Here is a 13,655-nt window from a genome sequence, read left to right as displayed (position 1 = left end):
TTTTGTACTATGTGTGTCTGTGATGAGTAAATTGGCACAAGTAGAATGTTCTGAAAGAGCAAGGGGAAGACCAAAGAAAATGTGGGCTAAAGTGGTAAGAAATGATCCAATGATTTACAATTTGACAGAAAAGAGAAAGCATTAGTCTTAATAGAGCAAAATGTAGGAAAATACTTGGGGTTAAGGCTGAGTTTAGTTGAATGGTTGTGAGAAAAAGATTTACAAGTAACACCCATGTACAGCGAGAATTATATAAGAAAGGATCCCAACAAAAGAAAATAGTAGAAACTACTCACAATCTATGCACAAAAACAAAATTCGGAGGTTCACAATTTCTTGGATAGACAGTTGTGAGTATAAGAATGATATCCAATAAAGTAAGGCAGAAAAAGAAATGATATTCCTTTGTCCCAAGCCACTAACACCCTAAGAATGATTTTACAACAGCCAGAACCCTTTGGTAGATGGATGTTGATCAATATGGATCCAATGTTAATGGTGATAAATTCAGAAAATCAACACCAACCAAAAAAGCATGCAAGCTACAAGGATATACACAACCACAACAAAATGAAAAGAATAAAAAACATTTAGGTGCATTACCTTGTTGTACAAAATAACACCTGATGAGAGCAATATATACACCAGCAGGTAAAGGTAGGTTAACAGTAGCGACTTTCCAATCATTGTAACAGCTTTTTACTTCAAAAGGCGATCCTCTTCTATCAATTTCTATCTTGCAAATAATATGAAAACCTAAAACTTCCACTTAAAACCAGGAACACAAGGATCCTACACATTTTTCACAAGAAATATAGTCCAAGCTATCTAAACTCGCAATTGAAACCCATCTCGTCAGCCATCGGAGAATCAACTTTCCCATCTAAATTTGTTGAATTTCTGAAATGTCCAAAGCTATGACCTGGAAAAAAATTAAAAAGAAAGGAGTAAAAATCCAGGCAAGCCCAGAATGATACAGTAATGCAATTTTATGAGTAGCCCATTTTACTAATTGAAAAGAAAGCGAGTGTGCATTAGAAGTAACGGCCTAAACTGAGGCCAGATCATGCACTGTGACAGATGAAACAACTTTTGCAGAACATATAGACCCACTCTCTGACTCCCACATCACTTGAATGGTTTCATTTCAGGGTGTTAAGAAAAACAAGAAATACAGAAAAGATTTCACCTCCAATATTGCATTAACAATCAGGAATAGAACCCTTTAAGATGGTGCAATTGTGTTCAAAAAACAAAGTTCAAAAGAAATTTTCAGGTAGCAAAATACACAATTAGAATATGGGTTTTCAATTTTTGCCAAACGTTTTCAAGATTTCAGGGTTTTCTTGCCAATTTTGAGAGATTAGCATGAAATCCCATGATGACAGGCTATAAATCTGAAAGACTCAGTTGGTAGATCTGGATTCCTGGTGTGTAGAAATCGTATAGGGCCCTTATGTCAATGTCGATGGGATCGTCGGTTGCGTTGGATCTGGAGATTTAAAGTGACAGGCATGGTGAGAGAGAAGTTACCTCGAATGGGTGGTTAGCCGTTCTGAATAGCTTGATAATGGCAGCAGTGAAGAAACAGGGCAACGAAGAAATACAGATCTTTGCTTGGTTGCAATTTCCGCGGAGACCCAGACAGTGCTGATATACAATAAAGAGATGGAGAAAGACCGAATAATGTTGCTCCCTGTTAATACTTGTTGCGAGTTTATTGAAGAGTCTCAAGACTTTTTGCTTAGGAGAGTAGCTTCGGGGAGTGCTACCATAACGCTCCTTTATGACACGTTGATAGACTTCTGCTAAAAGACAAAAACTTGTTACATGCAAAAAGATTAACTAATCAGTAAGGCAACCGGTCGTATTTTTGATGTAGTATAAGACCTCTATGAATTCGGCTTCAGTCAGGCCCGTTCGAATAATCTTTATGGCGTTGCATTGGGAATATCTTCTCATGATATAGGTACGAAAATATTCCCAATGTAAGGCTGTTCGAACGGCCCCTGCACCTACTGAAGCCGAAATTACACTCGGGCGGGTTGGGTTGAGTTTGATTTGGATTGGGTGAAAAATTGTCACCCCTAATCTCCTCCGTCATACACCGAAATTACTCTTGCCGAATGGTGTGGAAATGTAGTACAAGAGCTCTCTCGTCCCTTGTTCCCTTACCAACATATTAGGTAACGTAATTACGAAAACACCCTCATCTTTCTTTCTTAAAATTTTTAAACGCGTTATTTTTTATGAAACATGTGGAAAAGGTGAGGGCAAGATGGATCATATTCTCCTACTTCCTCGCTTGTCATGATTCTGTGAACTCCCTAATGTTAATGTATTTAGTCATCCATTGACTATTGGAAATGATTTAGGCAACTAGATTTTGCCAAGATAGTTTAGTAAGAATAAATACTTAAATCTGCCCTTTGTACGTTTATTAAGAAATTAAAGCCTCCCCTTGGTTTTTTTTTTCTCTTTTCTTTTTTTTTTTTTGTTTTTTTGGATGACTAAAGTGATAGACCACCGTAGTGTTTGTATTTTCTACCTCAATAAAGAAAAGAGAAATTTTCATTAACACATGCTCATGAGAGAAATTTTCATTTATTGAGAATTTTTCTCTCAATAATGAAGAGAAAAATTCATTGTTATTATTATTATATATGCTCATTATTATTATTGAGAGAAAAATTCATTCTCTCATTATTATTCATTTTTCTCTCAATAATGAAGAGAAAAATTCATTATTATTATTATTATTATTATTATTATTATTATTATTATTATTAAACAGGAAAGAGGAGAGGTGAAGGGTCTTGCTCCACAATGCTCACACGGAGGCTTCTCATCTCTTTGGTTCTTACATGTGTGGATAATTTTTACTTAAAAACTAAAACATAATAGTATCCTTTATTTTCTCTATTAACACTAAGGGAAAATTCCTTATAGGTAATCTGTACTTATTTTTAAACGCGTTATTTTTTATGAAACATGTGGAAAAGGTGAGGGCAAGATGGATCATATTCTCCTACTTCCTCGCTTGTCATGATTCTGTGAACTCCCTAATGTTAATATATTTAGTCATCCATTGACTATTGGAAAAGATTTAGGCAACTAGATTTTGCCAAGATAGTTTAGTAAGAATAAATACTTAAATCTGCCCTTTGTACGTTTATTAAGAAATTAAAGCCTCCCCTTGGTTTTTTTTTTCTCTTTTCTTTTTTTTTTTTTTGGATGACTAAAGTGATAGACCACCGTAGTGTTTGTATTTTCTACCTCAATAAAGAAAAGAGAAATTTTCATTAACACATGCTCATGAGAGAAATTTTCATTTATTGAGAATTTTTCTCTCAATAATGAAGAGAAAAATTCATTGTTATTATTATTATATATGCTCATTATTATTATTGAGAGAAAAATTCATTCTCTCATTATTATTCATTTTTCTCTCAATAATGAAGAGAAAAATTCATTATTATTATTATTATTATTATTATTAAACAAGAAAGAGGAGAGGTGAAGGGTCTTGCTCCACAATGCTCACACGGAGGCTTCTCATCTCTTTGGTTCTTACATGTGTGGATAATTTTTACTTAAAAACTAAAACATAATAGTATCCTTTATTTTCTGTATTAACACTAAGGGAAAATTCCTTATAGGTAATCTGTACTTTAGGCCAAGTGCCAATTTAGTATCCGAACTTTAAAACGCGACAATCTAGTATCCAAACTTTCATTTTACAACGATTTAGTACATGGCGTTAACTCACCGTTAAATATCATGGGAAAAGACACAAATGCCCTTTACGTGTCATCTAATTTTCTTTATCAACCTTCCATTAGTAGCTGATCCCAAGAGTTGCTAAGCTCGTTCCCTCAACCATGTCCACTAGCCCATCCTTTCCAACATTGACAATCTTCCAATCAAGCCCTCGTTCTAGGTTATGGTTAATGACTCAGTGCTTACCAAACGCGAATGGACGTCAACCATCAACCATCAACCATCCCAACATCTTAACCATGGTTATACCTAACTCTTCATTTGAAGCCAATGGCAATAAAACCCTTCACCACCCCATCCCCCTGCCTCCCAAAACCCAAACAAGACAAGCTCTGAAGAGAAATACAGAGCCAGCCAACCAAGAGGAGCAAAGGGCAAACCATTAACAACGGCACTGTTCGTCGACGACGAAGAAGCTTGGAGATGTTGGAATCACCCTTCCAAGTGTTCAACCACCGACGTCCGCCCCTTCTACCTCAGAGATCGCCTCATCACTCTCTACCCTGAATGCGCTAACATCCAACCCTAGTAAATCGGGTCGGGTCAGCCCCTTTAAGAAGGGGCCCGCCCAAAGGGGCCCAACGGCTAGTTTTAGCTTTTGGGGGGTTTACAAAAATACCCCCAACAGCTATAAACAACCATATTAGGGGGGTATTTCTGTATTTTGCTTATGAGGGTTGAAAAAATGACATAAATGCCCCCCCAACAGCTATATAACAAATAGTTTAGGGGGGCATTTTGGGTAAAGTTATAAGTAACTTTACAATGACCAAAATACCCCTCCCAACAACTAAATAACATATAGTTTTTTGGGTATTTTGGATAATTGAATTATGTTCAATTCCTATAAATAGCCATATCCTCCACCATTCTCATAACACCAATTCTCCAATTTTCTTAATTCTCTCTCTCTCTCTCTCTCTCTCTCTCTCTCTCTCTCTCTCTCTCTCTCTCTCTCTCTCATACTCATACATTCTCAATTATCTGCAATTTGAGAAATTTTGATTAGCTGATTGTCTGATTTTGCATTCTCCAGTTCTCAAGTCTCAACTTTATCGAAGTTTCGACTTTCAACAACAAGAAGGCTTGCTCAACCAGCTCAAATATCTCAATTTGGGAGGCTTGGACGTTGAAAGGATTCAACCGTTGAAATCAAGTTGGGATTTTGAATCGGTAATCCGGGTAAGTCAAATTAGATTAATTTTTATCTTTTTAGAATAAAAAAAATGGTTGACCCTTCTCAAAACCGATTCCCCAACATGTTCACCATGGATGACATTCAATCGCATCACAATAGTATTAGTATTAGCACTGATGCGTTTGATGTCGATGAAAGTGGAACTCTCACCCCCAGTAGTAGTAGTAGTACTATAGGATAAAGGAGGGCTTCTAAGTTGAGTGGCCCGATTTGAAAAATTTTCAAAGTAGAGGATATTGAGGAAGATGAAGAGAGAGAAACAACCCAAAATTTCACTCCACGAGGCTAAAATATCAAAATTATTTGAAACTTCACCTAGTAGTACTATTGTAGCAAAGGTGGTACGGGTCATTTTAGTAGACATCTGCTCACACATAAGCGAGAGGAAGATGAGGAGAGAGAAACAACCCAAACATAGATTGAGAGGGGGACTAGCTTTGGTACTTTTAGATATTCACAAGAAAAAACGAGACAAGAACTTGCTAAGTATATTGTGCGTGTAGAATAACCATTTATGTTAGCTGAAGATCCAAAACTAGAAAAATGGTTGCGTAGTTCTATAAATCCACAATATAAAAATGTTTATAGTAATCCTATAAGAACTGATGCTTTAGAAATTTTGTATTCATATAAACAAAATTTAATTTCTTTGTTAGCAAATCTTAATTCTAAAGTTACAATTACTTTAGATGTTTGGACATCCAAATTTAATATTAGTTATATTTGTGTTACCGACCATTTCATTGATGAAAGTTGGCTTTTGAATAAAAGAATTTTAAGTTTTACTAGGCTTGGCCAGCTATTGCTGCAAGTATTTTAAATACTTTGCATGCTTATGGAATAGAAAACAAATGCTAGCAATAATGATCTTGCAATAAATATTTAAAATTTCAATTAAAACCATGCTTAAATGGTAAATTATTTCATATTAGATATGCATGTCACATCTTAAATTTATGTATTCAAGATGCCTTGAATATTATTTCAAAAATTAGAAATTGTATTATATATATAAAAAGTTTAGGGGCAAGAAAACAAAAATTTAAATATTTATGCCAAAATTATGGTTTAAAATATAAACATTTTATATTAGATGTAATGCATAGGTGGAATACTACCTTTGCTATGTTAGAAAGTTGTATATCACATAAACAAATTCTTTCTGATTTTTATAATTTAAAAATGCCTAATGATATGATATTTGAGGAAGACTGGGAAATGGTAGTCTGTATAAGAGATTTTTTAGAACAATTTTATGATGCAACAAATAAATTATTTGGAATTTATTATCAAACTAGTTGTAATTTACCGTATCAATTAATGGTAATTAGTAATTGTTTTGCCAAATATAGAAATAATCCACAATTTCATTGTATTGTTGAAATTATGGAAAATAAATTTAAAAAATATTGGGAGAACATTTACGCCCTTTATTGTTTAGCTACAATATTAGACCCTAGGATTAGGAATGATGGTTTAGATATTTTACTTGAAACATATTATGAAAATATGAATATTGATATAGGAAATAAAAAAGAAGAAATTAATAATTTATTATTTGAAATGTACAGTTTGTATGAATATGAAGTTGTAGGAAATATTCCTACAATTTGTTCTTCTTCTTCTTCTTCTTCTCCTTCTGACTTTGATCCCAGTAGTATAGGAGAAAAGCTTTTTTATTTAATAAGTAGAAGGCAGAAATATGTTAATTCTACAACAAGTTCATTTACTAAACTTAATTTTTATTTGCAAGCAATTTTTTCTAATTTAGGTGAAGTTTCAAATAATTTTGATATTTTAGCCTGGTGTAGTGAACACTCGGAAAGTTATCTGATTCTCACACCATGGCACGTGATCTACTAACCCCTCCAGTGTCTATAGTTCCATTGGAGTATTATTTTAGTGCATGTACCAAAGTGCTAGATGATGAAAGAAACTATATGAACGATGAGAGCATAAAGATGTGCATCTGCTTCAAGGATTGGCTAGATGCAGAAGATAGATTACAAGACAAGGGAGGGAATGAAACAACACCGGACATTTCACCCGAAGTAGATGATGAAAGTCATGAATGATGATTCATGAATTTGACTACTTGTAGAATTTTTCATTTTTTCAAATTATTGTGATATATTTTTTTAATTTTTAACAATGTAGTTTTGTATTTTCAATTTGTAACCATATTATGTTTATTATATTTAATAATTTATTCCATTTTTATATTTCATTCGTCCAAGTATGCAATGATCAATCATTGTATTTGTAATTCACTAATTTGTACCATTCAAATTTAAATGAAATAAAATTCCTATTTTCTTCCAATTTGTTATTCCATCATTCTTATTTCAATTTGGTTAAGTATTTTTTTTCATTTATGTATTAAATAACTTAGATTTCCCATTTCTTAAATTTTCAAATAGTTCATAATTCCTAAAGCTAAATATTTTAGTTTTACAATTTCACTTAGAAAAGAAATAAAAAATTTTAAAACTAAAAAATAAAAAATAAAAAAACAATGCAGCCCGGTTTGGCCTAGGCCGAAGGCCACCCTGTGGCCCAGCCCAGCACGGTCCAAGCCACGGCACGACCTACAGCCTGGTCGTGGGCTATGCTGGGCCGACCCCCAAAATTTTCACCGGGAAGGATGGCACGACCCGCTTTACACCTCTACGCTTGTTACCCCACTTCATCCTCTTCGTCTTCGTCTTCTTCTTCCTTCTTCTCTCGTTCCTCCACTAAGTCTAACATCGGGATCAGGGCCACTGGCCGCATGTCGAATCTCATCGATAGAAAATGCCCTTTCCAATGCTTGAGATCCACTTCTTTGCCTTTTTTCCAACGACATATGGACAAAAAAGATGATGAAACAGGGAATCTTCCTCCTCCGCGTCACAAGAACTTAACCTCGTTGTGGTCCGTTATTAAGGCCAAGCATGGTAAAAAGACTAAAAAGTCTATAGAAGTTAAAGAAGTGCAAGATGAAGGCGAAGCCAAGAAGAAGATGACGAGCTCCAAGTCGGTTCTGTTTCCATCGTGCTCACATTTTGATGGTAATGAGAAATTGAAAGCAAAAAGTTGGCATTTTCCGAGCCCAATGAAAGTTTTCCAGCATCAGAAAACACCCAAGGTTGTGTGAGAAGGGTCACCATTGAGTATAGTCTGATCAAAATCAAATTAACCATCAACAAACTCCAATTGGACAAGTCATTTTTCCGTATGTGTTTTCTTGCTCTCCTCTTCCGCAGTTCCTGTTCTGCCTCCGTCATAGTTCATTTTCTCTCTCTTGATCAGGAACGTCAAGCATGAGCCATGGTGGCGGTTACGATGGAAAACTGAGAACACCACCCCTCCCGCTAGCCATGGTGGTGGCTAGCGGCGAACCCTTTATTTTGGGCTCTTGGGTTTTCATCATGAAATGATGGTCTTGACTGTTGAGAGCTTGGACTCTATTTCATTTTATTGAGGAAGAAGATGATGAACAGTGTGTTTTATTTCCAAGGGTAATTTTGACATTTTAAAAGTCTTAAATTGCACATGAGGTCACGTGATATACATAACTGACAATCCATTAACGATAAGTACTAGATTGTTGCATTTCGAAAGTTCGGGTACTAGATTGTCGCATTTTAAAGTTCGGGTACTAAATTGGCACTCAACCTAAAGTTCCCTAACACTTATCATTTTTAATGTTGTTAACATTACATTTTTACCATTAGTATTAAATAATTCCACATCATTAAAGATTGAGGGGTATTTTGGTATTTTCATAAAAATAGGTGCCTTAAAAGAATTTTATTCTCTTGTAGTCTTTCAATCTTTCCACCCTCATCCCTTTCCCATTGCTACATTTTTTAGTCAAGTGTTTTTTTGGAAGATAAAAAAATATAGATTAGATAAGAGAAAGATGTACAAAGTTATTAGCTCTTGGAATCCCATCGGGATGATCATAATATTCAAAAAAAGATAAAGGATGTTTTTTACCTTGTTGGAAGACTTTATGAGCTAGTACATTAAAAGTCCTATTTACAAAACGAAAAGTAATGTTAAGGTTCAAAGAAGAAATTAAGTTTTTTGTTACCAATGAAGAGTAAATATCTTTTGTAGAGCTTGGACTATCTGTTTCACATCTAAGCATATAACTATTTATTTTTATTCCAATGTGGTAATTCCACCATCAACTGCATAATGGCATATAGTTCCGCTTGGTGAATAGAAGCAGGATGTGATGTTCTTCCTCCAATAACTTTTAAAAATTCCAAGCTTTTATTTAATATTACAATAGCAAAGTTGTATAAAGAGTGAAATTTTCCCTGCATCAGTGAAGACAATCAACTAAGTAGTATTATTAATAGTCAAATTCATTCTTGAGTTTCAAAGAGGGGTGATGTAAATTTTCCTACGGTCTTGATTCCATAGATTGTTAGAAGATTCTATTAACAATAGAAATAATTTGAGAAGGTAAAATTTGTTTTTTCATGAATTTTTTTTTTTATTCGTGGCATACCATATGTAATAACATGCAATAGCTAACCAATTCAAACATTGAAGGAAAAGGTGATTGTCAACTAGTTGGTTATAAAGCTCCTTAAGACAGGAAGTCCAAGAGTCCTGAAAAATAATTTGCAAGTTGAAATTCTAGGGATTTCCAAATAACGCAACTTGAGAGAATTGGCAATTAATAAACAGATAAGTAAGTGTTTCTTCTGATTCTTCACACATAGTACACGACTTGTCTATTGGATCTATAAAAAGATAAGTTTTAACTTGAATGAAGTTGTCAAGAATTCTCTAGAAAAAGAGTTGATAACGAGGATGAGTAGTCAACTTCTAGATCTTGGATAAACAAAATTTGAAAATTTCTGATAGATTTGGAAGAACAGTCATTTGTTTAATTTTGTATTCTTCCTTAACTGTATACTTCCCAGAATGATGAGGGGTCCAAATCCAAATCATTTCATTATCGGAAGGAAAATAGGGGTTTGTAAAATATCCCCTGATTCTCTTGGAAAGAGTAGTTGAATTTCACTCATATGCCAATGCCCCATAGAAATTAGGGATGAAATATTCAAGTTTTGCAAATGAGGGGCAATATGCAAAGTAATCCAATGCAAATTATGATTTTTCTGGATCCAAGGGAACTGATAAACCAAAAAGTTCGAATTTTCATTCACTAGATAACCTACTTCAGAAGCCAAATCTATTAATTTGGGATAAACAACTTTCCAACATATAGAACCAGTAGAGGTAAAGGCATAGGGAATTATATTATGATTTTTGAGATATTTAGATTTTCATACTTGTGCCCATAATTTGTGTTGCTCATTTAAAAATTTCCATGCTATTTTCTTAAGAAGAGCATGGTTTACCAAAGTAAGATTTTTAAAACCTAAACCACCAAAAGCTTTGGGTAACAAGAGAACATTCCAAGGACACCAAAGATGAGGATTTTTTCGAGTAGCAGACACACCCCACCAGAAATTTTTAATTATTATTCTTTTGATCTATCATCTTTTGGGGAAATTGAATAAGACTCATAGTATGAATAGGTAAAGCTTGAAGAATAGATTGAATAAGAATTTTCTTTCCAGCTTGACTAATTGCAGAGGCTCTCCAATCGTTTAATTTGGCTTTCATATTGTCCAGAATAAAGTTAAGTTGAGAATGTCTATTACGGGACCAAAGAAGAGGAAGGCTTAAATATTTTGAATTTTTGTTCAGAGGGCCTATATGCAGTTGTCTTTTAATCATACGTTGATGTCGAGGGTGAATATTCTTATTGCAAAAAACTATAGATTTTTCTAAATTAATAAATTGCCCATAAGCTTGTTGAAATTTAGTAAGAATTTGGAATAAATTGTCTAAATCTTCCATATGAGCTTTCAGAAAAAGCATGACATCATCCGCAAAGAAAATATGATAAAATTTAGGGGAGTTAGAAGTTAAGGATATGCCTTGTATTTTGCCTCCAGTTTCAGCCTAAAAAAGAAGATGACTTAACCCTTCCATTGCTAGGATAAATAAATAAGGAGATAAAGGATCTCCTTGTCTTAAGCCTCTAGAGGGGCAAAAATGTCCTTCAAAAGTACCATTGATTAGAATTGAATAGGATATCGAGGAAATGCATTATTTAATGATTTGACGAAAGTCCTCAAAGAAACCTAAGAGAGAAAGGATATTTAAAAAAAAAAGTTCCATTCAAGGTAGTCGTAGGCTTTTGACATGTCTAACATTAGAGCAAGATGGCCCGTACCGCATCTCTTATGTTTTAAATAATGTAAAACTTCATGTGTTAGGATAGTATTGTCATATATCTAATGAACTGGAAGAAAAGCTATCTGATTTGGAGCTATACACTTATCTAGGAGGGTACGAAGTCTAGAAGCTATCAATTTAGATATCACTTTATAAATTACATTACATAAATTGATAGGCCTGTAGTCTTAGACTTTTATTCAATCAATCTTTTTAGGAATAAGACAGATGAAAGTATGGTTCAACCTTCTGAGCATTTTCTTATTCCTAAAAAGTTGCTAAACCACTTGTACAATTTCTGACCCAATCAAATCCCAACATTCCTTAAAAACCAAGGCTGGCATTCCATCTGGACTAGGAGATTTCAAACTGCCAATACTAAAAATAATAGATTTAACTTCTTCAGATGGAATATTTATAAGCTTAGTATTATCCTCTTCAGTAATAATTGAAGGAAATAAATTTGGTAAGTCTTCAATTTCTTGAGTATCTTGGGAAGAGAAAAGCTCCGAGAAATAATCCACAAAAAATTTTGCAATATCTTCATGAGAGGATTTCCACTGATTATTGCCATCCATTATTCCTTCAATATAATTTATTTTCCTTCTAAAAAGAGTATTTTTATGGAAAAAAATAGTATTTCTATCACCTAAATGTAGCCAAGTGTGGTGAGATTTCCGTCTCCAAAAGATTTTCAATTGCCACGTAGTTTCTTCCAATTTTTTATAAAGGCTATGAAGGTTTGAGTAATCTTCCAATTGTTCAACTTGAATGATTTTGGCTTCCAAATTGTTTATTTTTACTTCCGGATTAATAAAAGATGTTTCCTCCAATGGATTAGATTTTTCTTTGCCCTATCCAACTTTTGAGTTATCCAAAAGGCCGCATAACCATTGATTTGACAGTTCTAGCTTTCCTCCATAGCTTGTTTGCAAGAGGACTCTGCTAACCACATCTCAAAGAATCTAAAAGGTTTAAGTAGATTTTGAGTGTATGGGTGGAGATTTAGAAACAAATGATGATGGTCAGAACCCCATTTTGAACCTAGAGATAAAAAAATCATTTAGAAATAATTGTAACTAGTCTGGAGACAAATTTGCTCTATCCAAAGTCCTATGAATATGACCCACTGTTCTTTTGTTTGATCAAGAAATTCCATCGCCTTGAAGATTTAATTATAGAAGATTATGATTTAAAATTAAATTTCTGTATTGAGTTGAGGTTAAATGAGTTATGTTAGAAGATGAAGAGGAAAGGATCTAGGGAGTCTAGAGAAGCAACTTCATTAAAATTGCCTATTAAAACAAAAGATATAGCAATTGTTTGTATGGGAGCATTTGAATTTGCCCAAAAGGTATTCTATGGTGCTTAATTGATGGGCCATAAATAAAACCTAACAGCCAATAATAAAAATTTGATTGCATTTTCAAAAAAAAAAGAAAAAACCTGGAGTGTGACAAAAAAACAGAAGCTCATAAACCCACTTTCCATAATACTGCTAATCCCCCTGCTCGACCTTCAGGATTGATTATGAAAGAGTTAGGGTATGTAAGAGTATTTATTAAAGTATCTAATTTAACTTTAGGGATTTTTGTTTCATAAAGAAAAATAACATCGGAATTAAAATGAGAGGCAGAATCCCTCAAACCTTGAACTGCCTTGGGGCACGAAGCCCCTCGGCAGTTCCAACTCATTATTAACATGGATATGGGTGGGGCTGATTAGGGCCAGCCACCTCCACCCATAGAGAAACAAAACAAAGGAATAAGAAAAAGGATACCCTTACCGAGAGCTGATGATCAGGATCAGAGTTCGAGTCACGATACGTTGCATCCACTATAGTAAGACGTTTAGTTGAGAAGGATGGTTTTGACACCTCGAGTTGATCATAAACGAGGATAAGGTTGGATTCAAACTCGATTTGAAGACCTAACAAAAGGTCCACACAAGGCCTTTTCCCTTTGGACCCCGATTAAGTAAAGTTGTGTATTTTCTGATAGGTGAAATGTTTCAGCAGAGATTTAGACAGAGGGGGGATTTGACAAAGACGCCACAACTAAAGGATTTGGAGGTTGATTATCTGATGAAACATGACGAGGTATGGAAGATACAAAATCAGAAGGTTGCTCAAGAGTTGCTTCACCATTAAGGTTAGTGGGAGGGAAAGGCGAAGTAGATGGAAGATTAATAAAGTCACTGAACTGAGGTCTTTTCCAAGTACATCAGAGAGTTTGTTCAACTCTCAACCATGTTCTTGGATGATTCATAGTCCGTCGGTTAAAGAACTGATCATAAGAGAGATCAATGATATGGGGCATTGGTTGAGAGCATCGATGGAAAAGATGACCTACTTTCCCACAAAGATAACATACCTAGGGTAGATCTTCATATCGATAAGTAACCAATTGGTGAATACTAACAAAAC

General features: G+C 34.3%; 1 protein-coding gene across 1 annotated transcript in view; it reads right to left on the bottom strand.

The window, feature by feature from the left end:
• The window catches only part of LOC148846706 (putative sugar phosphate/phosphate translocator At3g17430), a 41,562-nt gene extending 39,804 nt beyond the window's left edge, over nucleotides 1-1,758 (bottom strand). The window contains exons 1-2 of the mRNA XM_088949291.1: nucleotides 1,534-1,758; nucleotides 604-922 (exon numbers count right to left, since the gene is read on the bottom strand). Of these exons, the coding sequence (XP_088805417.1) occupies nucleotides 604-687 (84 nt within the window). The 5' untranslated portion in view covers nucleotides 688-922; nucleotides 1,534-1,758. The remainder of the gene's footprint in view (nucleotides 1-603; nucleotides 923-1,533) is intronic.
• Nucleotides 1,759-13,655: the final 11,897 nt, after the last annotated feature.

The sequence above is a fragment of the Nelumbo lutea genome, chromosome 6 (genome assembly GCF_056320005.1).
Source record: "Nelumbo lutea isolate HS-2025 chromosome 6, American lotus-T2T, whole genome shotgun sequence".
NCBI lineage: Eukaryota > Viridiplantae > Streptophyta > Magnoliopsida > Proteales > Nelumbonaceae > Nelumbo > Nelumbo lutea.
Note: the sequence above shows the minus strand (reverse complement) of the source record. Positions and strands in the feature narration are given on the sequence as shown.